This window comes from Chrysoperla carnea, chromosome 3 (assembly GCF_905475395.1).
Source record: "Chrysoperla carnea chromosome 3, inChrCarn1.1, whole genome shotgun sequence".
NCBI lineage: Eukaryota > Metazoa > Arthropoda > Insecta > Neuroptera > Chrysopidae > Chrysoperla > Chrysoperla carnea.
This window is the reverse complement of record NC_058339.1, coordinates 64,839,684-64,863,114: the sequence shown is the minus strand read 5'-3', so window position 1 is coordinate 64,863,114 and position 23,431 is coordinate 64,839,684. Positions and strand designations below refer to the sequence as shown.

General features: G+C 29.1%; 1 protein-coding gene across 1 annotated transcript in view; it reads right to left on the bottom strand.

Moving 5' to 3' along the window:
- LOC123296184 (myrosinase 1-like) overlaps positions 1-23,431 on the bottom strand; it is a 90,281-nt gene that overhangs the window by 51,147 nt on the left and 15,703 nt on the right. The window contains exon 2 of the mRNA XM_044877645.1: positions 16,111-16,351. Coding sequence (XP_044733580.1) covers positions 16,111-16,351 — 241 coding nt within the window. The remainder of the gene's footprint in view (positions 1-16,110; positions 16,352-23,431) is intronic.

Below are 23,431 nucleotides of genomic sequence, written 5' to 3'. Positions count from 1 at the left end.
CTCAGTCAATTGTTTGTTTTCACTTGTTTTAAATAGGGAATCATTAAAATTGTTTCCTCAGGCATCGACCAGTGAAGCCCACACATTTGTTAGTATTGTGAAGGATAAATTTAACCCCCCTCTGAAAATCTACTGTTTATAAAAACAGTTGGATATATCTCAAAATGTTTGTATGATGTTTTTCAGTCTAAATAAACAAAAACATTCCTCTTTACTTTTATTTCTAAGTAAAAACATTTATCTATGTCCATTTTAAAAAGTCATACAACTATGCTGCAGGTTTAACTCAAGTGGTTTTTTTTTTTGTATTTCATTTAAAAAATGTATATAAATACAGAAACTCTTTCAGAAAGATGTAGAGTAAATACATTAACAAATTAACTACTGCGATATAATATTTTATTTTTATGGAAGTATACTGCAGTCGTCCGTAACTGATAAATGTGAGAAAATACTGAGCTTTGGGGCATTAACTTTCTATGTAAAATGTAATAATTTTTATGTAAAATGGTTATACTAAAGAGTGTAGGTTCTCAATTTTTATTATAGACTGTCAGATAGTGACAAAAAAATAGGAGACATATTTATAGCCTCCAGCAATATTGGTTACTGGTTCCGTTTTAACCAGTAACCAGTATAGCTTTCGAAATGTTATAACATTTCGCGTCAATTATTTATATATATATATATATATATATATATATATATATATATATATATATATATATATATATATATATATATATATATATATATATATACATATATACATATATATTATTCATCTTAATTATAAAATGATGATATAAATATTATCGAAGATAAAAAATGAAAACTCTAGGATATTTCGAAATAAATTTCGATTTTTACCCCAATTTCCTAGATTTCCAGTTTTTTTGTATTTTATAAATACGTATTTTCGACTTCCAAGTAGTCATCATCAGTAAGAATTAGCTAGTCGTGATTACTCTTATTATGAATGTTACTCTTTGCTAATTTGGAGACGGACTGCATAATGATACTTGCGTGTATGATATTTTCGAATTTCAAAAAATCAAAAGTTGTGCTATAATGTGTTAGAGTTGTGCTAAGGACAAATTTTGTTCATGAACCAGTTTAAAATATGTATAATGTTTGTGTACCAATATTAAACAAACAAACGTACAATTCTGCGAAAAATGACAATACATTGCATTTAAGCAAAGTAAATTTTCGCTTATAACTTGAGCAATTTTCAAAGTTATTCGATTTTTTAAACGGCACATTGTAGCACACACAACCCTGGCACAATATTACTCAAATTTAATTTTGCCGAAAAAAAAAATCAACTTGCTACTAAAAAAACTATTTTTGCTCCCATTTCTGTATTTTTCCGAATTTTCCAATTTTCTCAACGGCACATTGTAGCACAACTCTTGCACATTATAGCACAACTTTTGATTTTTTAAAATTCGAAAATCACCCTGCTAAGTTCCACCAAAAAAAAATTTATTTTTGGCTGACATTTCTGTATTTCTCCGAATTTTCTCAACGGCACATTGCAGCACAACTCTAACACATAATAGCACAACTTTTGATTTTTTGAAATTCGAAAATCACCCTGTTAAGTTCCTCCAAAAAAATTTTATTTTTGGCTGTCATTTCTGTAATTTTCCGAATTTTCTCAACGACACATTGTAGCACAACTCTAGTACATTATAGCACAACTTTTGATTTTATGAAATTCGAAAATCACCCTGCTAAGTTCCACCAAAAAAAATGTTATTTTTGGCTGTCATTTCTGTAGTTTTCCGAATTTTCGAATTTTCTCGACGGCACATTGTAGCAAAAACCTAGCACAATTTCGGCTAACGTCAGCGGCTACACATGATTTTCCAATTCTTCCATATTTGAAAGGGCCCATATGTTCTTTTAACATTGTGATAATTTGTCTTCTACTATAAAATGATGAGTAAATTTAAAAAAAAATAAAAACCTTAGGCATTACAATCATGTTACATAAACTATAACATTTTAACTTTTTTTTATCGTGTTTATTTAAAATCGCTCTAACAACCCAAGTCCTTGGCGACTGCACTTAAAAACAATGTTTGGATGAACTTAGTAAGTCTGAACCAGTAACCAGTATAGCTGGCTATAAAGGAACGGCTCCGCAGTATTCTAAATAAACATCATACCTCGCTGTATTTAGGGAATATAGTAACATTAGCAATAGTTATAGCGGGCGAGTTAATGAGGTAACGTGAAATTGGCGCTGTTGGGATTTGATCACGTGGCCAAAGCACTGAGATTGCCTTACCTCTAAAACGCCAGTACTCGCTGTAGTAAAATGGCGGTGATTTATGATGTTTTGTCGTTTTATGACGTTGTTAATTCCTATAGTACTGTGGCTGTAAAAGAAATTGCTTAAAATATCACTTAAGAAGGGATTAACAATTTTCCGATTTTCACGAAATTGTGCTTTTATAATATCCGACTTGTACACTACTCTCCGACGCCAGAAAAATGTACTGTTATGTAGTGTTATATGAAAAAGTTTTCAAGATCGGGTTTGCATTTGAGTTTGACTCAAAATCCATAATCTGACCTGACCTTTAGTTTGAGAAACAATGTGGGAAATCCAAGCGCATTGTTCAAACAACCTTTTTGTGGAATTTTTTTTATAAACTTCGTAGGATCGCCACAAATTTACAGTCACAGTGCCACTAATATGTTAATGATTAACTGAAATTATAGCAAATGCACTGCTAATAGTAGTGGAATTGTGGGCATAAAATTCTAGCAAATCTAGTTAATGAAAAAATTTTTTAAACAAATGTACCTTGTTTTTGAAAAACAATAATTTTTCTCACTTTTTTTTATCTATTACCTACGATTTATGTAGATTTTTAAAATTTCTGGTTTTCAAGCATCAATTGCGAAAAATATGTTGATTCTTCGAAATAACCTCAATAAAATAAAAGCAACATAATAATTTCTCTGTTTAAAACTTATATGACGAGAGATTAAAATTATAGAGAGACTTATATAGCGAATGAGTTCCTCCATTTCGGAATAAATGCTTGACTAAAACAAATTAAACTAAATTTATAGTCCGAGGAACAACACCCTTTTTGTTAAGTGATCAATATATGTTCAAAACTTCGTGAGTGCCTTCCTTTTAGCGAATCCATCACACATTCTCTCTACGACTTTTTCGAAAGTACCGCGTTGTCAAATGAACATGAAAACGTCATACTTAAGTTATTGGCCCGAAAAAACACAGCAGGAAATTTGTCGAACACAATGACTAATTGATAGCATTAATAGTTATTAAACAACACAGCGAAAGTGAGCTATGTATGCTTTGAAAAGCAAAAATACTTGAGTACTTAATGATCGAGGTGGTAGACAAGCTTATCGGTGCAGTATTTTAGTCGAACAAAATATTTTATTGTTTAATAAATATTTTAATGTCATAAATGTCCGGCAAATTCTCTGTTGTGTTTATTCCGACCGATAGCTTAAATATGAAGTTTTCATGGATTTGATAACGCAGCTCTTTCGACAAAAGTCGTAGAAGAAAATTTGGTAGGCTTGCCAAAAGAAACAACTCACGAAATTTCAATTAAGTATAAATCATTTAACAAAAAGGTTTCTGTTCAGTGGACTATAATAAAAGTTTTCTTATACCTTATGCAGAAAGTTTTATAGTGAAGTGCATAAGGGTTCATTTGCCAGGAAATTCTTTGCATAACGTACAAAAGTCCTGTTTTAATAACGATCGATATAGTTTGCCGAGCAAAAAACTGTTCCGATTTTTATTAAATGAAATTTTTCATTTAATAAATTTCAACGAATTAATGGTTTTTTAATTTTTTCGAAAGATTTGCCATTTCCGAACTATTAACAGTTCACATTTTTAAATTAATTTGAACTTGCCAACATCCTAAAGAAATCTTTAGGTTAGCTTTACGAGGGTTTTGAAGTACAGTAACCGTAATTATTCTTTAAGATTTGGATAATGCATTAAATTTCGATTTTTGTACCAATTTCTTAGAACAATTTTTGTATTATATATAGATACGTATTTTGACGTAGTCATTATCAATATTAATTGACTAATCGTTATTACTGTTTTAAATAGTGTTTCTTTCTTGTTAATTTGGCAGGGTTCGTATAGACGTCTATTATGATTAGGTAATTGATACTAGTGATGACAAAAATCGAAATTTAATTCGAAAAACCCTACAGTATTTATTATCTTGGATAAAAATCATATTGTCAAAGCTTGTTTTGAAGATTTTGGAAATCTTAAATATTTAATTTTTTTCAGCCATGAAAGAGGTCTTTTTGAATTTTTATCATTAATACCTGTTAATAACTCGAAAACGATAAACTTAACTTAATTTACTTAAAAAAATTACATTTGACAGCCGTTAAAGAATAAAATTCATATAGAGAATGAGACCAGTTTTTTGTCTGGCAAACTCTCGCCTTTGAATATGAACATCTTGCAAACGTTAATATGGAAATAAACTAATCTAAAATATTTTCCCTTCGAATGTGCCCTTATTTGCTTCACTATTATTAAGAATGTGATAATTAGATAAGTACAAGACATTCTAACTAACAAAATTAGTAGGTACTAATATAATAAATTATATAATTTATAAATTACAAACTGGAAAATGCTAGAAGAATATTAATTTTACATTATTTAATGAAAGTTGTTTTTAATATATGAACGTAAAATAAACTTATATATTAAAAGCTATTTCGATTAAAAAAACAAAAATCTAAATTACCAAAAAAACTTTGGCATGAAACTCATAATATATTGTTTAAAATAGCATGGAAAAGGAAGGTATATCAACCCAGAATCAAAAATTACCCTTATGTGTTTTTTAAAATATCACATTCGAAATTATCTCTGAGCACTCTTATTTCTCAACTATATGAATTTAGGGTATTCTACTATTTTTGAAAAAGTACTTCAAAATGTTGATTTTTCTAATAAAAAGCCACCAAAATTTATTTCGAAAAAATACACACGCTTTCTTGCCAAAAACTAAAATTAAATTTTAAACCATTTTTAAACTGTCCAAAACGCGGGCATCCAATTTGAAGATGCAATATCGGTATCATTACACGAAGTAACACAAATAAGTTTGACAGATATATTCATATATGTATATCTGATTATAATAAATATTAATACTTATTATCTATGGATATATTATACCCAGCTGTCTACACTGAACTAATTGATGGTCTATGGCTCATACCGATATGACATCACAGCAAGGCTTGCCCGCGTTTTAGGCCACGTGATATACAGTTTAAAAATTACGATTTTTAATTTTAATATTTTAAAAGAAAAATGTGCTTTTATGACTCATCAGAATATTTAAGTATATTTTTACATAAATTTTAACTTTTTTCAAATTTCATAATGTATTTTTGACTAACGATAATACCCTATTGTAAACTATGGTATAATATCACAATGTATTATACCATGAAAAATGTCGAATTTTTGTTTTGCTTTTTTTTTTTTTTTTTTATTGTAATTATACCACCTATATTTTATACAATGTAACTAGAATCATGTTTTCCGTACAGTTTATGTTAGTTCAACAGCTAGAGACTGTAAATTTTATTCATCGTATTCAATAGAACATACAAATCATTTTTAAGTCCTTAATCTTAAGAAAAATGGACAAACTATTTTCAATTGATTCGGACTCGATTTTGTTGATTGACTAAAGGTAACAGAACAACAAAGATTAGCGTTGGTTTGATAGTGTAGAAGCTTTCCAAATATGTAACAGGATTCGCATACAGCTTGGAAATTAATTCACACCAGATCCCTTTACGTTTTCATAAGTATTCATCGCGACTCAAATAATTATTACTTTTAAAAGTACCGAACGTTATATGTTTTCCTCAGTGTTGCACTTAAGTATTCATAATTATGTAATTTCAAGAAAATGTAACTTTGGAAATTCTTGAGAATTTATTCCTTCGGAAGAGTGATCGATTGTATATTATCCAATGCAGATTCAACAAATATTTAATAAAATGAATGTTAAACTTATGATTATTAGTTTATGTAACATGAATTACTAGGAACTTCAATAATTAATTACTAACTGAACATCAATTATAAATTAATTACATAATCTGGGTTAATAAACTACGGCTGTCATAATTGTGAGCGACTCAATTACGACTACTATGCGGCCATGAGCAGGCTAGGCTTGAATAAGAACATCTTCTTACAATAGGTATGTGATTGAAACATTGACAACCAAGCAAATTTTTTTTTGTTTTAGGAGGAATGTAATTTAAATCACAATATCGAAGCAATAACTTTTAATGAATTGTAGTAGCAAAGTTTTTTTTACTTCGATACGCTAAAAAATTTATTTTCACTCTACTTGAAAACAAAATGCATATGAATAATTTATCTATGTTGCTTGCCTTTTAGTAACTAAACTTTGTGTTCATATAATGGCTATTTTATATAGCAATTATAGAATGATTTTTGATACAATGTATTAATTACATTTTACCGTAGGTACTGGATAAAAAGTATCTATATTATCTCTCTACTATGTATGACCAAATATGGTGTCATTGTGTGATCATGCATATCATGACATATTGCACACAAATTTCGTACAATTAAAAAAAAAAAAAAACACATTTACAAAAAATAAAGAATAAAGATGATCCAATTAAATTTCCAATGTTTGCAACTCTGATGTTTGTAAATTAGAATGATTGTGAAAACTTTCGCTTGTTTCAATAGTCAAATATTAGTTTGAAACATTCCATTTACGATATAAATCGTTTAAGTAACGCTCAACAAACGCTCAAAGCTCAAATTGTTCACTTGTTCTACAGAATTATCGAGTGTTCAGCCAAGTACGAATGGATTTCTTTTTGTGAGGCTTTCTTAAGGGTCACGTCTATATCAACAAACCTGCATCGTTGGAGCATCTAAGAGCTAACATCTTCTAAGTTATAGCCGAAACAACTCCCCCAAAACTTGCGAAAGTCATACAAAATTACCTGGAACGGATAAAATACTGCAGAAGGTCCAGAGTCGGCTATTTGCCTGACATTATTTTTCATATTAAACGAAGTACCTATACTTAATATTCAATTAATTATACAATTTTAAGAAACTATTACATTTTGTGTGTGTGTGTGTGTGTGTGTATTTTAAATTAGGGAAGTCAATTTGGATCAGCCTTTATCATTGTCAAGGGTCTTTCAATAAGAGTGATACTTTGTAAAATTTGAAAAAAAGACAAACAACTCAAACTCTCAAAGTTAATTGTGCTTTATTTTGAAGTTTAGACATTGATATTTTATTATGAATAAAATTTTCATTTTGATTTGGGGCCAAATTTTCTTTTATTACAGTTAATAAAAACTGCGTTGAAGAATTGAAAGTTTTTTCTGCAACGCAGTTTTGTTAATTAAGCTATTATTTTTTGTTAATTTTTATCCACCCAGTATGTACGGTTATAGCTTCATGAACTTTGTTATTGAAATCTGCCTTAGACAGAGCTTCATTTATTTTCTACTGTACCTAGTAATATTTTTAATATAACTGTATTTTGTTATATGGTTCACGGATTCGATTAAAAAGGAAACAAATTTTGTTCCCGTCCATTGTAATTAATACTACCACTTTTATTTTACGAGTTCTTTGATGTTTTAAAGTATATATTTTTTATTTCAATATATTTTTAACACATGAATAAAACAACAATTTTCTTCAATAAATTAAATTAAATGCTAACTAAATTCGATTTCGATTTTAATTAATTTTTTTATAGGTATAAAATTATATTTCTTGTATTTTTAAGATTGAAAAATTTACTATTTTTGTATTTGTATTTTTATACCATGTATATATGAAATATACATAGTGTAATAAGCTTAGTCCCAAGTTTGTAACGCTTAAAATTGATGCACCGAAAAAAAATTTTGTATAGGTGTTCATAGAATCATCTAATTAGTCCATTTTCGGTTGTCCGTCCGTCCGTCCGTCTTTGAACATGATAGCTCAAAAACGGAAAAAGGATATCAACTTGAAATTTTTACAGCGTACTCAGGACGTAAAAAGTGAGGTCGAGTTCGTAAATGAGCAGCATACGTTAATAGGGTAAGATCCGTAGGACCCATCTTGTAAACCGTTAAAGATAGAACAAAAGTTTAAATGTAAAAAATGTTCCTTATCAAAAAATAAACAACTTTTGTTCGGAACATTTTTTTGTAAACCTCACAGTTTACTCACGAGGGCACCTATTAGATGAAAATTTTTTAGTATGTATTAATATGGGATTATCAGTTATGTATGTGTGACATGTATAGGTATATGTGTAATGTGATCGAGTAATCAACACTGTCTATACATGATATTTCAACAATTAACTCAGTCAATTGTTTGTTTTCACTTGTTAAGTCTTATTTCCTCCGAAAGCTAAAGAATTTCGAAAAAAATTTATTTATAAAAAATGTGAGATTTTTATGAGATAAATTTTCTAATTTAAAGCTTGAAAGCTCAAAAACATGTTAGTTTTTTATTAGGATCAACTTTCTAATTTAAAGTGTATGTCTTACTTTTTAGAAACTAAATTAACTATTAAAGCAACCCGCAGAACTGAGTTCAATCTGATGTCAGAGCATAATGTCGCCCATTAAACTGCAACTATTGTTTAAGTTATTTTTTTATTGGTTTCCTACAAAACGAAATATTAGCCATAATAGATTAAAATGGTGCACCCTGTATATTTAAACTCGGTAAATCACACCTAACTACTTTATAATATGATTATCTTATTTTTCATCTCACTTAAAAGGAATCGCTCATATTTTAATAAGTAAATATTTTCCTGGCATTAGTGTATATTACTTTTTAATTACTTCTCATATAAGAACCGCCTTCATTATCATTTTCATTTAAATTAAAATTTCTCATCCCGTTTATGAAAATATACACCGGATATTTAAGCTTAATCGGTAAATAAATATTTAATTGTAAATTACACTTTTTTTAAAGCTCTCTGTAATCTGTATGTAATATAAAATATATTTTTAAACACTTAAAATAACAAAATATTTTAACACGCAATAGGTATAAAGCTAGCGTATTTACAATTATTGAACTTATTTGCAACAAGTCAAAAAAATTTTCTGGACTTCAGTTCCTGGCTTGGAAAATTTTTTATTGCCCCGCTAGCTTAAATTGAATAAATATCTGCTCTAATAAGAATTTCTATTTCTAGACTCTTATATCGACTTTCCGCAACTGTCGATGCGAAGGGCATTCTACCTAGGAGAGTCGAATATATTTTTTCTTAGTGTTGTTAGACTATCCTCGTCGCCCTGGTAGCTCAGTTGGTTAAGGCGTTACCAATTCCGTTCGCGGTATGCCCAGGGTAGCGTGTTCAATTCCCGCCACCGCAACAAAAATTAATTTAATTAATAGTTGTGATGGTCTGGTGTAGTCCAAGGTATATGCATGAACGAGGAGCACCCAGCCTCTGAAATTGAGGAGCTGATAAATGAAATTATCAGGGGAAAATTGGTAAAATACAAATATGATATCACAATGGGCTCTATAGCTTAAGTGTGTCCTTCGTGGGCAGCCAATATAACCTTACCTAACCTAACCTAGACTATCCTCAAAATTTTTGATTTGCTAAAATTGAATGCATAAAATTTACTCTTCCTTTATACGTATTAGAAGTAAATAACAAAATATTTAAAGTAGATAACGCAATATTTAAAAAAATATGAAAACAAACAATTCATTGAGTCAATTGTTGAAATACCCTGCATAGAAAGTGTTATTTTTTTATAAATTATATTTAAAAACCAAAACAATTATGGTGGCTTTTCGAAAATTATCGAAAGTTTTCCTAGATTTTTTTTAATTTTTCGAGAATGTTTCAAAAGACTACTGATTAGTTGAAGTTACTTGCAAATTTTCAACTCCCTATCTTTTATAGTTTAAGAGAAAATGGCATCAAAATTTGCTCCCTCGCAGGTAAACAGTGATGTTTACGAAAATAAATTTCAATCAAAAATTGTATATTCTTTATAAGGAACATTTTTTACATTTAAACCTTTGTTCTATCTCTTACGGATTACAGGACTATGTGGCTCATTTGCGTTTGACCGCACTTTTTACATCCTGAGCACGCTATAAAAATGTCAGCTTGATATCTCTTTTCGTTTTTGAATTATCGTCTTTACAAACGGACAGACAGACAACCGGCAATGGATTATCTAGGTGATGAACACCTATACAAACTTGGGACTAAACTTAGTATACTTTGATTTATATATTACATATATACAGAGTATAACAATATCCCACAAAGCTTAATGTTGTTGTTTTTCAATAAAAAGTTATTTTTGTTAAAAATGGATTAAACTTCATCATGAAGTATAAAAAGTAAATATTTATGTAATACGCTTATATCGCTCTGATGTATTATATACTAAATAGTTATATGTTTATAGGATTCCGTAGCGATGTGATAATCAATATTAATTTATTCGCTTACGGGTATTTAAAAGTTAAAATTTTTCGTAGAAAAAAAGTGGAGAAATAATGATTCAAATATTATATTGTTGTTGTATTATATTATTGTTTGTATCCCTAAAACTCTACTTGTTTCAGATTGTGCGTGTCTTTGTAGAGTTTTAGGGATACAAACAATAATATTTTAAATATTTATAAAAATATTTTAAACTTTATAAATATTTTTTAGGGGTTTCTGGATTTTTTAAACTTATGTCACAGAAGTATTTGTTTAAAAAAATTTAACATTGCATTCAAATACAAAACATATTGTTAAAATTTTATAACTTTAACTACTATATTAAATATTTTGCGAGCCTTCAAGAAACTTATGGGGATATTTAGTAATTTCTTAAATATTGAAATCTGGATATTTAAAAATAAACAAGTGAAAACAAACAATTGACTGAGGTAATTCTTAAAATACCATATCTAGAGTGCTGATTACGCAATCGTTTATTTTTTACGTGATCTAAGTAAAGAAAGATAGACACTCTTTCACTCCAATGCTATAACAAACAAACACGTACATAAAATATGTAATGTATAAATTTAAAATATATAAAATACCTGTATATATTCTATAATACCTCTCAATTTGCTCCTTCACGAGTAAACAGTGATATTGTTTAACCTGATGACGCCCTGAACTGGCTTTAAGAATTTCAGCTTGATATCCCTTTTTTGAGTTATCGTGTATGGACAAACGGATCAAAATTTTGTTCGTAGCATCAATATTTTCAAGCGTTTTTAACCGTAAATTGACTAATGGCCCAAAATTTGTTCGTAACATCAATATTTTTAAGAGTTAAAAACTTGGGTCTAAACTTAGTACACGTTGATATATTTCATATATCAAGGTGCTTTATTTTTATGTTAATTTTTTTATCATTACTTAGGTATAACAAAAATATTCGTCAAAATATAGGAAAAAATATGTATGGAAAATTTACCCATGGGGAATTATGGGGTTCACGAGGATACGACAATATTCAAGAAAATGTACCTACATGTATTACCAATAGTGGTTCAAATGTCTCATAATAATTGGAAATTATTTTTACTGTTGTTTTTTTACTTTTATAGTTTTTTTTTATCCCTTTATAAGGATTGTACTATTTTTTATTTCTTTCTGCAGTTTTTAATTATCGGATAGTACTTTACTACTGAATCAATTTCTTTTCTTACGTCTTTTTTATTGAAATTCTTTATTAAATAAATGATAAAAAATGCTGTCTAAATAACAATTTATTATCTTCGATTTGTCGTCTTTCTTCGTTATTCAAGAAAGATTCTCATAGATTGAAAAATTTATGTCATTCTAACCCGATAAGAAAAAAAATTTATTAAAATAGCCACTTTTCGATAGGTAAGCTATCATAGGGGAATTTATCTACCTTAGGTACCTACTAATATTATTATAAATGCTAAAAACAACTTTGCCAGTATGTCTGTCTATTACGCAATCACGCCTAAACTACTGAACCAATTTGAACGAAATTTGGTACTCAGAAAGTCTAGAGCCTGAGAAAGATATAGACTTCCTTTTAATGTGAAAAAAGGGCGGTTGAAATAAGGGATGCAAGAAATTATGGATGGAAATTACGTCATTTTTAAATTTAGAGGCTTTAAGCTGAAAGACAGTTTTTGTGTGATGAGATCGGTAAAAAGCTTACGGCCTAGAAAATAAGATGAAATACAGAGAACTACGGAGTCATAACAAAATGTGAAACTAAAATTAACGCAAAATAGGTGTTCATTTAGAAAGGTGAAAACAACAGAAGACTTAGGCCACAGCCGGCCTTCAAGATATATGTCTTCATGATATAGGTACTAAGTACTTAACCGCAATATTATTTAACATATAGAAAGCTTCATTATCAACGAGTAACATGGGTTCTTTTCAAAAAAGTTAGGGTTCCTCATCAAAATAAAAAAATCGACGAAATTGTGGACAAAAGGAGGATAAGTGACGGCAAATGAAGTGTAGATTGTAACACAATAATCTTTGAATTTAAAATTGATGCAAAGCAGATATTTCACTGCTATAGTTTCATATAAAATATATTTCATCTGGTTATGAGATGGGTAATGTTCGATCTCCACCGTTGTAATATAAAGTTTGATAGAATCTATATACACACTTGACGTAGTTTTGTAGAATACTTAGCGAAGAATGTCTAATAATTATAACAGGAGTATGGGAGGAAAGTGTTGCATACGCCAAATAGTTTTGTTAAGAGTGCTTTTAACCATCAATCTATATATAAGAAAAAATGTAAATTTTGTTTAATATTATTATCAAGAATAATAAAATATGACCTAGATTTTCTGAAAGATTTATTAAATTATAAAACGGTTGGTTGAAAAATGACATTGTGAAAATGACATTTGCATCCATATAGATGCAATAGAATATTAAAAACGAATCTAAATAATATAGGAAAACTAAGAGAAAGTGAAGCTAGCACTCCTTGTGGTCTCAATGTGTGTATACAACATGTAAAATATCCCAAACCAAAAAAAATCTTAATAAAGTGTAAGAATTTTAATTCTAACATTGGAACTATGTTTCTTATCGCATGTTCTGATTCGTTGCTGGTTGGGAGATAAAATCAAAAATAAAATGCAACAACCAAAAATAAGTAAAAAGTACGTAGCGCAGGAGCTGCGTTAGTTAAGCAAATTCCCTCAGAGATTGAAAAAAAATATATTTTTCTTAAAACCGAATATTGCATTGTTAATTTTTCCAAAATTTTTTTTCGAAAGCTATGCGCCTAGGGAAATTACAAGAATCCTTTTTTACTTAAAACTGATCAGAAAATACAAAATATTTTTGATTTTTATGTCTCATTCACCCCGAATCATTGAAAATACCAGTTGGAAACTGTTCCCTATAGAGTAAACTGTTACGACTATATGTTACAGAGATCGGCTTCAATCAGGGAGGGGTGGCCTTAATTTTACGTACAGTAGGGTTTGAACCATGGTATTTAGTTATATTATACCATAGTACAAAAGTTTTTATTGATAGCTGTTAAATATTTCAATTCTCAAAATATACTGAGGAATAACTATTAGACAATTGGCTTTATCGTATTATTTTTACTGAATTATTTTAAATAAATGGCCTTAAAAAATACATAAATGCGAATATTGATTTTGGGTACTCCAAAAATACATATTGATCAAACAAAATGTTTTTAGACAAATCACTTTGTCCTATGTTTTGCTATTCTATCCCACAGAAATACGACAAAAAAACAGCCGATCACTTGGATGAAAATCTAAGTGAAGATTTTGCAACGGTCATATCTTTGTTCGGATGCAAAAAATGATGAAAAGTCCACTGCAAAATCATGTGCCAAGAAAAAAAAAAAATTATTATATAAGGAAAATATTTTATATATAAGGTCAAAATTTGCGAAAGTAGATTTTTTTACAAATATTTAGTTAATTTTACATTAAAAAAATTTCCATACAAAATATCAGTAAAAGCAATAATTAACAAGATATTTGGCTAAAAAAATATAAAAAAATAAATATTTTTAATATTTAAAAATATTAATTTTTTTATTTTTTTAAATTTTTTTTAATTTATAAAATATTTTTCGTGTAATAGAGTAAGCGACTTATACTCAATTAAATATTTGGAAAAATATTGCTTCCACGGAAATTTTGTAAGGCACCTGTTAAATTAACAAACTTTCATAATAACTAAAACTACCATATATACTTAACAGTTTGAGAGATATCTGAAAAAAAATATTTTTTTGCGCAGGTACATGATTTATCAATGGACTTCATAGGTCATTTCTTGCATCCGAATAAAGATAATTTTTGTGCAAAAACTTTCACTTAGATTTTTTAAGCAGAAACACCTTCATTTCCTGAGCTATTCATGCCTTTATTCAAAATGTGTATCTACATGAGTTAGATAACAGTGCTTTGTTGAATGATAACACAAAATAGCAGACATATTAAACAAAGCATTTCGTTTTGTATAGCAACCAATAACGTTTGATTTGTTCACATTTGTTTATTCAATCTACGGGTGAAAATTCTATTAACTGAGTGAAAATGATCTTTAACTTCTGAGGATGAAATTTGAATAAACGGTCCGAAACATCGGACAAGACTTTATTATATAATAAAATTGATATATTATTCTTGTAATATTTTTATTGAAAGCAGCCAATTGTAAGAATTATTTAAAAACAAGGAAAAGCTTCAGTTTTTTAACTTCACTAATTTATTATTTTTCCCAAATTTTATTTTATATCAACTATAGATACAAGCATAGCGGTATATTTGGAATCATAGGGTAATGAGGGACAGACTTTCCCAGATATGAGGCATATACCAATCCTAGGTCTAGCCAACACCTTGTGCCAAGTTTAATCGAAATCGTTAGAGCCGTTTTTGAGAAAACCCCAAAAATCCTGTTTTGGCCGAGAGGGAAGTACTCTTGAAAAAAGGCCTAGGGAAAAAATCGTCTAGAATTATGACCAAACTGAACCTATGTACCGAGTTTGAGAAAAATCGTTGGAAAATTGAAGGCTCAAGCTTGGTAACAGACATACCGACATATCGACGGAAGCAACATTTTTTAAAAACCACTTTTTAATTGGACCAAATAAAATCAATGAAATAATATACATCGTATTCAAGAGTGCTAACTTTACTTAGTTACTACGAGTTTAGATACAGACTAATAATTCACTTTTGTGGGGTATGAAATGTAATGAATCGAATAGAACTTCCGGTTCCGGTACCAGTAATCTAAATCTGATTAAATGCATATATATATATATATTTTATTTGAAATTATGCGGGTTGGAAATAATGGCTTGAATCTTCTTTGATTATAAACGATGATTCCAGTTGAATACCTATTACTATAACTATTTAATATATTTTTGACACTCCAAAATAATATTTCGAAAACAAAATACAAACTAAAACAAGTGAAAACAAACAATTGGCTGAGTTAATTGTTGAAATACCCTGTATGGAATGCCTTGAATATAAGTTAATGCATGCATTATTTTTTAAAAAACCAACCGGCTTTGAGGCCGCCATTTATTGTACAAGACCACTAGCTGTAGCTTCCTGTTAATTTTACCTCAGATATAGGTCCACAACAATTGTTTACTTAATTTCCCCTATGTGTATTGACCTCACTTTAGCTATTAACTGACATAGAGTTCTATGTTTTTTAATTTTATGGGACGGTTTAAAATTTTGTTAAAGTTTTTTGTTTAGGTTGTCTACATTTTATAAAGTCTTGCTACTATAATTTTGAATCGCCCTGTAAATCATAAATATAATGTTAAGCTTATGTGACATCAACAACAGGCTTTTTATTATAGTCATGTCTCATATCAATGAATTTATGTTTGATTTTTTGATGATGTAAATATAAAACGTTTTTTATTTGCAAACCTTTTCTCTTGTTACAATTTTTGGTTGAGGAATTTTATGGATAAACGAATATATGTATGAAAAATAATACTTACTCTGATTCACAATCATATAAAAATCCTTCCTTTGTAAAATATACGAAGTAAAATGTATTTGGTACCAGCCATAAAAACAACAACATAATTTTTGTATTGCGTCCAGTCATTAACGATGAATATTGTAAGGGCTTTAATATACCCAAATAATGGTTACCAGTTAATGCTAATAAATGTAGCACGGAACATATTACTGACGAGACACGAAATGTTTCCAGTGTTAATTGATAACAATCCAATCCTGAAAATAAATTGAAAAATACCAAAATTATATTTTTTTTATATTGTGGTAGTACGAGCACCAAGGCAATTTTAGATTTAGGGTTGAAAATATTTGAACTTTATTTTCAACTTTGATGTTGAACTTTGTTATAACTTCATGAATCTAGACGAAAAATAAGAATACAATTTTTCTATATCCGCCTTGGTTTTTGAAATATCGAAAGCTAAATAATTAAACAAAATTTTCAATTTTCGATGTTTTGAAAATAACTCCAGGTATCTAAAAATTTTATTCTCACTTTTATCTTATTTTGTCAAGTTATAACATAATCCACCATCAAAATTTTAAATATATACTTTTTATATTTGTATCCCCACTACCGTGCTAATACATCCTTAATTAGTCAAGTAATCATCTCTCCCCTAAAATTATCAGAATTGATTTAGACTTACAATTAGTTCAACTTCATATAAATATAATCAAATTTTTTAATTTAAAATTGCCTTGGTGCTCGTACATCCTTAAGTATGAGTGAACTACGATCGTCCCCTCTCCTGCCCTGTCTGGAAAAGGTCTTAAATTTGAATACTTCAAGTTTATCAAGAAGTATATATGGGATAAGAACTAGCAACGTCACGATGAATATCATTTCAAGACGGCTTGATTTTGTATTTTTGTTTAATTATTGAAAATATTTCCAAAAAACCTGAGAAAATTGCTGATTTTAAAAATATTTTGAGGCATTTAAAAAAAAATAATTGTATATCCTCTTAGCAATATAGTCTAAGATACAGTGTACGAAGTATACGGTATATACCCTCATCTGTTATATGATTATGGCATAGACTATTTGTTAGATAAGATGAAAATTGATAAATAACAAATGGTTTGTCTATCTGATTCTGGTGCCCATTCGGTTAAATAATATTCACTTTAATTAACTTTGGTGATCAACTCCCCGATTTGATATTATTGATGAGAACCGAGCATTACTTGAGAGAATAATTACACGAATAGACTACAAGTCCATGCTTAAATTTTTCAGGTGTAATGACTCTTCAGGAATCATGTTGAAAAAGATGCTCCGGTTTGTAAAATTAAGTTTAAGCACCAGGACATTAGTTATGCGCGGTAAAGATAAGTACCTATAGATGAGAATTGAATATCACACTCCTTGGTGTCTCACCCCTTCATCAACAAATATGTACGGCGTTGTTGAATATTAACTTTATATAATTTATATAATAAGTAATGGAAGCGAATTGAATTAATGCCGTACAGAAATAAATCTAGTAAATCCGGTACCGGAAGTTAAAAGGATTTTTGATCTCCCGTCAATATCCGAAGCCTTGCGTGATTTATTTCTGTACGGCATTTATGTAATTCACTTCGAATACTTATTCAGAGTTAGTTTCCAACACCGTCAAAGGTTTCGATTTTTCATGCTTTATTTATGCCATTCTGTAATTTTTCTTTATTCATAAAGAAAATATTGAAAAGTATTTTATCTATTTTAAGTTTTCCAGAAAAAATAATTTTCTTTCCTTTAAAGTTTTACTTTCACATCTAATTTGTTACTTGAACTACCAACCAAATGGGATTATCCTGACACTAATGAATAGCAATCATGAAAACATAATATTCAATGCAATTATACAGTGTGTTTTATTAATAAAAAGATATTAATAAAAAGTACCTACTGGATAGGCTAAAAACGCAATATTAAATAATTTTTTGCATTTGTATACGATTTTTGTCGAAAAATTTATATTTTTCCCAAGAGTAAAATATGTTTTTTACAATATCGACTATCTTGTTGATTCTAATTGAAAACTACGGTCAAGTATCGAATATTATCCATCTGCCATAAAAAAACAGATTTTGTCATTTATACTAACTTTTTTATACCAAGTATATGAAATATATCAAGGTATACTAAATTTATTCCCAAGTTTGCAACGCTTAAAAATATTGATATAGCGTGCTAGGGACGTAAAAAGTGAGGTCGAGTTCGTAAATGAACAACATAGGTCAATTGGGTCTTGGGTCCGTAGGGCCCATCATGTAAATCGTTAGAGATAGAACAAAAGTTTAAATATAAAAAATGTTCCTTATGAAAAAATAAATATATTTTTGTTCAAACATTTTTTTGTTAACATCACTGTTTACCCACGAGGGCGCAAATTAGATGCAAATATTATAGTATGTATTATATGCGAATATCAGTTATGAATGTGTGGCTATCTAAAAGTGGATATCTTTCTTTACTTACGTGTCGTCAAAAAACAAACGATTGCGTCATCAGCACTGTCTATATATGGCATTTCAATAATTAACTCAGTCAACTTTTTGTTTTCACTTGTGCTGTATTAGAATTAATAATTAATGTCTTCAATCTATAGGATGCACTTATAGTCTAGTCAACAAGTTCAAATTGGTGAAATACATTCGAAATGATGTCTAGAAAAATGTGATAAAAAAGGGTATTTCGTTTTTCGCCAATATTTCTAAACTAAATAACTTTTTTAAGGTATTAAACTAAATATCTTAAACTAAATAACTTTTTTAAGTTATTAAATATTAATTTAAGGAGTTTAATGAATGTCAGTTTTAAATTTTATGTACTTCATTTAATTCCTCGGCATTTAATCTTTAGTATAAGGTATCGGCCATCCTTAACTATGGTTTTCAGTATGGTTTTCCATTAGTTTTGCACAAAGGTGAATACCGTCATAATTGCATATCTCCCCCCTTCTTTCTTTTTTCCTATCCCTTTTCATGACGATGTTCTGTACAATGTTTATATCATTTAAAGAAAGAATGAATAAATAAGATTGAATTGAATTGAATTGAATTGCATATTTCTGACATTTTAAACAGAGATTGTGATTATTTTTTAACCGACTTCAAACAAAAGAGGAGGAGGTTATCAATTCAACTGTATTTTTTTATGCGTGTTACCTCAGAACTTTTGACTGGGTGAACCGATTTTAATGATTCTTTATCTACTTCCATGAGAAAACCATAAATTTGCATTAAGCATGCACGACAAAAGGACGAATAATAATTGAATATCACGCCAACCGATTTCAATGATTCTTTTTTTAGTGACAAATTAGTTAGTTCTCACTAAAATCACAAAATAAGAAAACTTTTAACAAAAAAAATACCGACTTCAAAAGAAAAACTTTTCAAAAACAAATTAATATGCACTATAAAAAAGTAAAAAAATAATGAAGTTAAAATTATTGTTACTTTTGGAGTCGGTGTCAGCCAAGGAAACAACTCTGACAGAGCAGTTTGCTACATTAGCTTGGCTGGCAACGATGACTTCAAAAGTAACAATAATTTTAACTACATTATATTATCGTTTTTTTTTTTACTTTTTAGTGCATATTAATTGTTTTGGAAAAGTTTTTCTTTTGAAGTCGGTTTTCTGTTTGTTGAAAGTTTTTCTTATTCAAATATCATTTTGTATATTTTATTGAAAATTTCTTGATTTAAAGAATATTTGATCTCCTTTTAGGCCAGATATACATATAATAGATATAATATAAATTATTCAAATATTAAGATTTGATTATATGCTTTTCTTATCTATCTTACGTATGGTACAAGATGACATATTAAACTACTAATTAGACAGATATTAGATAGAGAGATCCGACATTCTTCGATTCTTTAATTATTTTATGTTAGTAAAAGCTAAAGCAAAAAATAAGCTTTAATAATTTATCAATGAATAAAATTTACTTAGAAATAAATTGGTCTGGCAACTTTTAAAGGTCATATACACCAAATTTTTTTTTTCATAGTACAGTTTTTTGGTCTGGCTACTTTTACAGGTCATATACACCACAGTTTTTTTCATAGTACAGTCATTAGCCTGACTACTTTCACAGGCACAGTTTTCTTCATATTTGATAATTTTATTTTTCAAATCTGCCTATAGATAATTTACTTTGAACTTAACAAATATTTAAGCTACAATTTCGTGTGTTAAAAATAGATTATGTTTACTAATTAAATTCATATTCATTTATTTTCTTCATTTTAAAACATTCAAAGATTCGTAATTTTATGGAATGTTTTACTCAAAGAACGCCATTGTTTTCGTCATCATAATCATTTGAAAATGTAAACATTTTTAACGCTTGAGTAATTAATTTCAAACCACTGAAATTCATTTCTGAATCCCACTTCTAATTTCAATTTTCTGCAAGTGGTTTAACAAAGATGTTGCTGAAATATGTTAAGAATCTTGTGTTAACATACAATTCAATTTAGACAGTGTGTTTCAAAATTAGTATTGACTAGCAAGCAAGCCATGAATGAATGGATACGCCGTTTTGATTAGTGTACGACAGGAGTCAAAAATGTCGGAGTATCAATCATTAAAAGGAGATATTCATCAGTTTTAAGCTGGAGAGGTGACTTTCTTGTTAGAATTCTTAGGTAGTATTTTTGGAGGTAGGTCTAAATGACTAATATTGTCCGTACCAATTAACTTCGTGCTTTTCTTAACGACTTACAAGTTCCAAGTATTTACATGAAATTTACGTTGATGATTCCAGACAAGTCATTCATGTGGAAGTTGAAATGATAATATCACGCATGCGTTTACATGCCCCCACAGTATACTTTATCCTAACTTACAATAATTAGATCAGTCAGTAAAAAATATATCATGCGCTTCGCTAAAATACAATTCTAATTCCATTGTTATCTTGAAGTCCCTTTGACTGGCGGATAAACATGACGAGCTTTTTGAAACAAAATTGTTACTTTTTAGTGTTATGCCAAACACATATCATATCCTGTGAAACACCCTGCGCTTGATTGTTTGATGTCTGTAATAAATGTATAATGATTGTGTACATAAGCGCCTCTAGGATTACATTCAGGAGGGTACATCTGCATTTACACTTGTGCTGGTCAAAACAATCGACTATTTTCTTTAACTATACCTGACTATTATCTTCAAATATAAGATATTAATATTAATAGGAAGGTCCTCCTCATCAAAGTTTTCATTTTCATCTCAACCCATTATGAAAAATTCATATATTGCCATTTATTCAACGTACAGCAAATCTAAATACGTGTTTTTAAAAGACAAAATTTGAAGAACTTAAAAAAAAATTTTCTCTTAATTTACTAGCTAATTAATAAAACTCATAAAATGGGAAATACAAATTTTTGAAGAAAATTAACTCATCTACATAAATGATCTCTTTTGTTTATTAGATTACTGCAAGAATTTAAAAGATATCCGTCACCAAAGTTCAAAGCGTACCGATTTTCGAAGTTTTCTTAGAAAATATGATTCTAAACTATTTATTTTTGGAAATATTTCTAAAATAATTCGAATTTTCAAAAGCTTTTCAAGCTATTTCTAGATAGACACAATTAGAATAAGACAGTGTATGGTGGTAAGCAAACAAAAACCAAATGCAAATTAAGAATTTATAACACCATAGTGAAACAAGTAAGCCAATATCTATTGATCTTGGAACTCGTGTGACCTTCGCAAAGGTAGCTTTTAATAAATTCAGGTCGTTACTGGCAAACAAAAACATTTCTAAAAGAAAAAAATACTTGGGTGCTCAAGTGTTATGTATGGCCTGTTTTATTGTATGCATGCGACTCGTAGACTGTAACAAAAAGAACAGAAAAACTTCTGGAAGCAGCGAAGAAGTGGTTTTATTGACAAATTGGGCGTATTTACTGTACGTTTAATTAATGCTGAGGCATGAATTTGTTTGTATGGGTCTGAGCTGGAAAAGAGTAGAATAGGGTAATGCATTTTTAATCTGTTCCTGTGTATTTTCCTTTAAGACAAGGGAATACAAGTACCCTCTCTTACACCCCCTTCCGGCGCGCATATGACAATGTATTATTATTTTATACATGCCCGGAATATGATAACTACTGAATCCATTCATTTTGCGTGGCCTAAATAGTTTATTACCCCACGCATTTTCAGTGTATTTTTAACCAATCAAATTAGCCAAACTATTGTTAAAATCCAAAACTAATTTACAATTTTTAATTTTGAACTAATAAAATATTCTTTTCTCAATAACATATCACAAATTTTAGATTATAATAACCGTTTATTTTCAAATTTTATAGGCGTGGATAAAGTTTTGTACTAAGGTAAAAGAAATTTATCCCTACATCTTGTAGCTTTTTCAAATAAATTTATTTGTTTGCAAATAATTGTTTAAAAAAAATTTACTCCTACATCTCGTAGCTGATACCTCAAAGAACAAAATAAGTTTTGAAACGTTTCTTTTGATCTAATAGTTTTTGGACAATTCTATTTTTCACTAGCTGTCTGAAAAAAAATGATTGACTTTGAGCAGGAGCAAGGTCTGAGTTTTTATCCGATCGCAATCCCGATCAATGACGGGAACCAAGAATTACGTTTTTCTTAAAGCAACTTAAGCCGCTGTAACTCTAGTTAATATTGAATATGGGTATAGGCAAAAAAATTGTTAAATAAAATTGACATTTTGCTCTTTCGATTTCCGTCATTGAGATTGGGATCGGATAAAAACTCAGACCTTGCGGCCTGCTCAAAGTCAATCACTTTTTTTCAGGCACCTAGTGCAAAATATAATTGTGCAAAAACTATTAGATCAAAAGAAACGTTTCCAAACTTATTTTGTTCTTTGAGGTATCAGCTAGAAGATGTAGGAGTAAATTTTTTTTGTAAACAATTATTTGCAAACAAATAAATTCATTTGAAAAATAGCTTTTTCTCGGCATTTTTTTCGTATTTTTTCGCAAAAATTTGCAACAAAAAATTGGATTTGATTTTTTTTCATTTGAAGTTGTAGAAAAACATCTAAGGAACAAAAATTTCCACACCACCAGTACCCTAAAGTGCCCCATTTACGAGCTACATCGCTTACAAGAAAGCAAAAAAACTTTTTAGCGGAATTTGCTGAAAAACTCCAGTCTCCAGGTGCCGGGCGAGCGGACTCGGCAGGTCCATTATGTGAGTACCTACCTACATAGTTTAAAACCACTTCTGACCTGTAACCAACAACAATACGTGAGTCATATCTTTTTCCGTTATTATATTGGCCT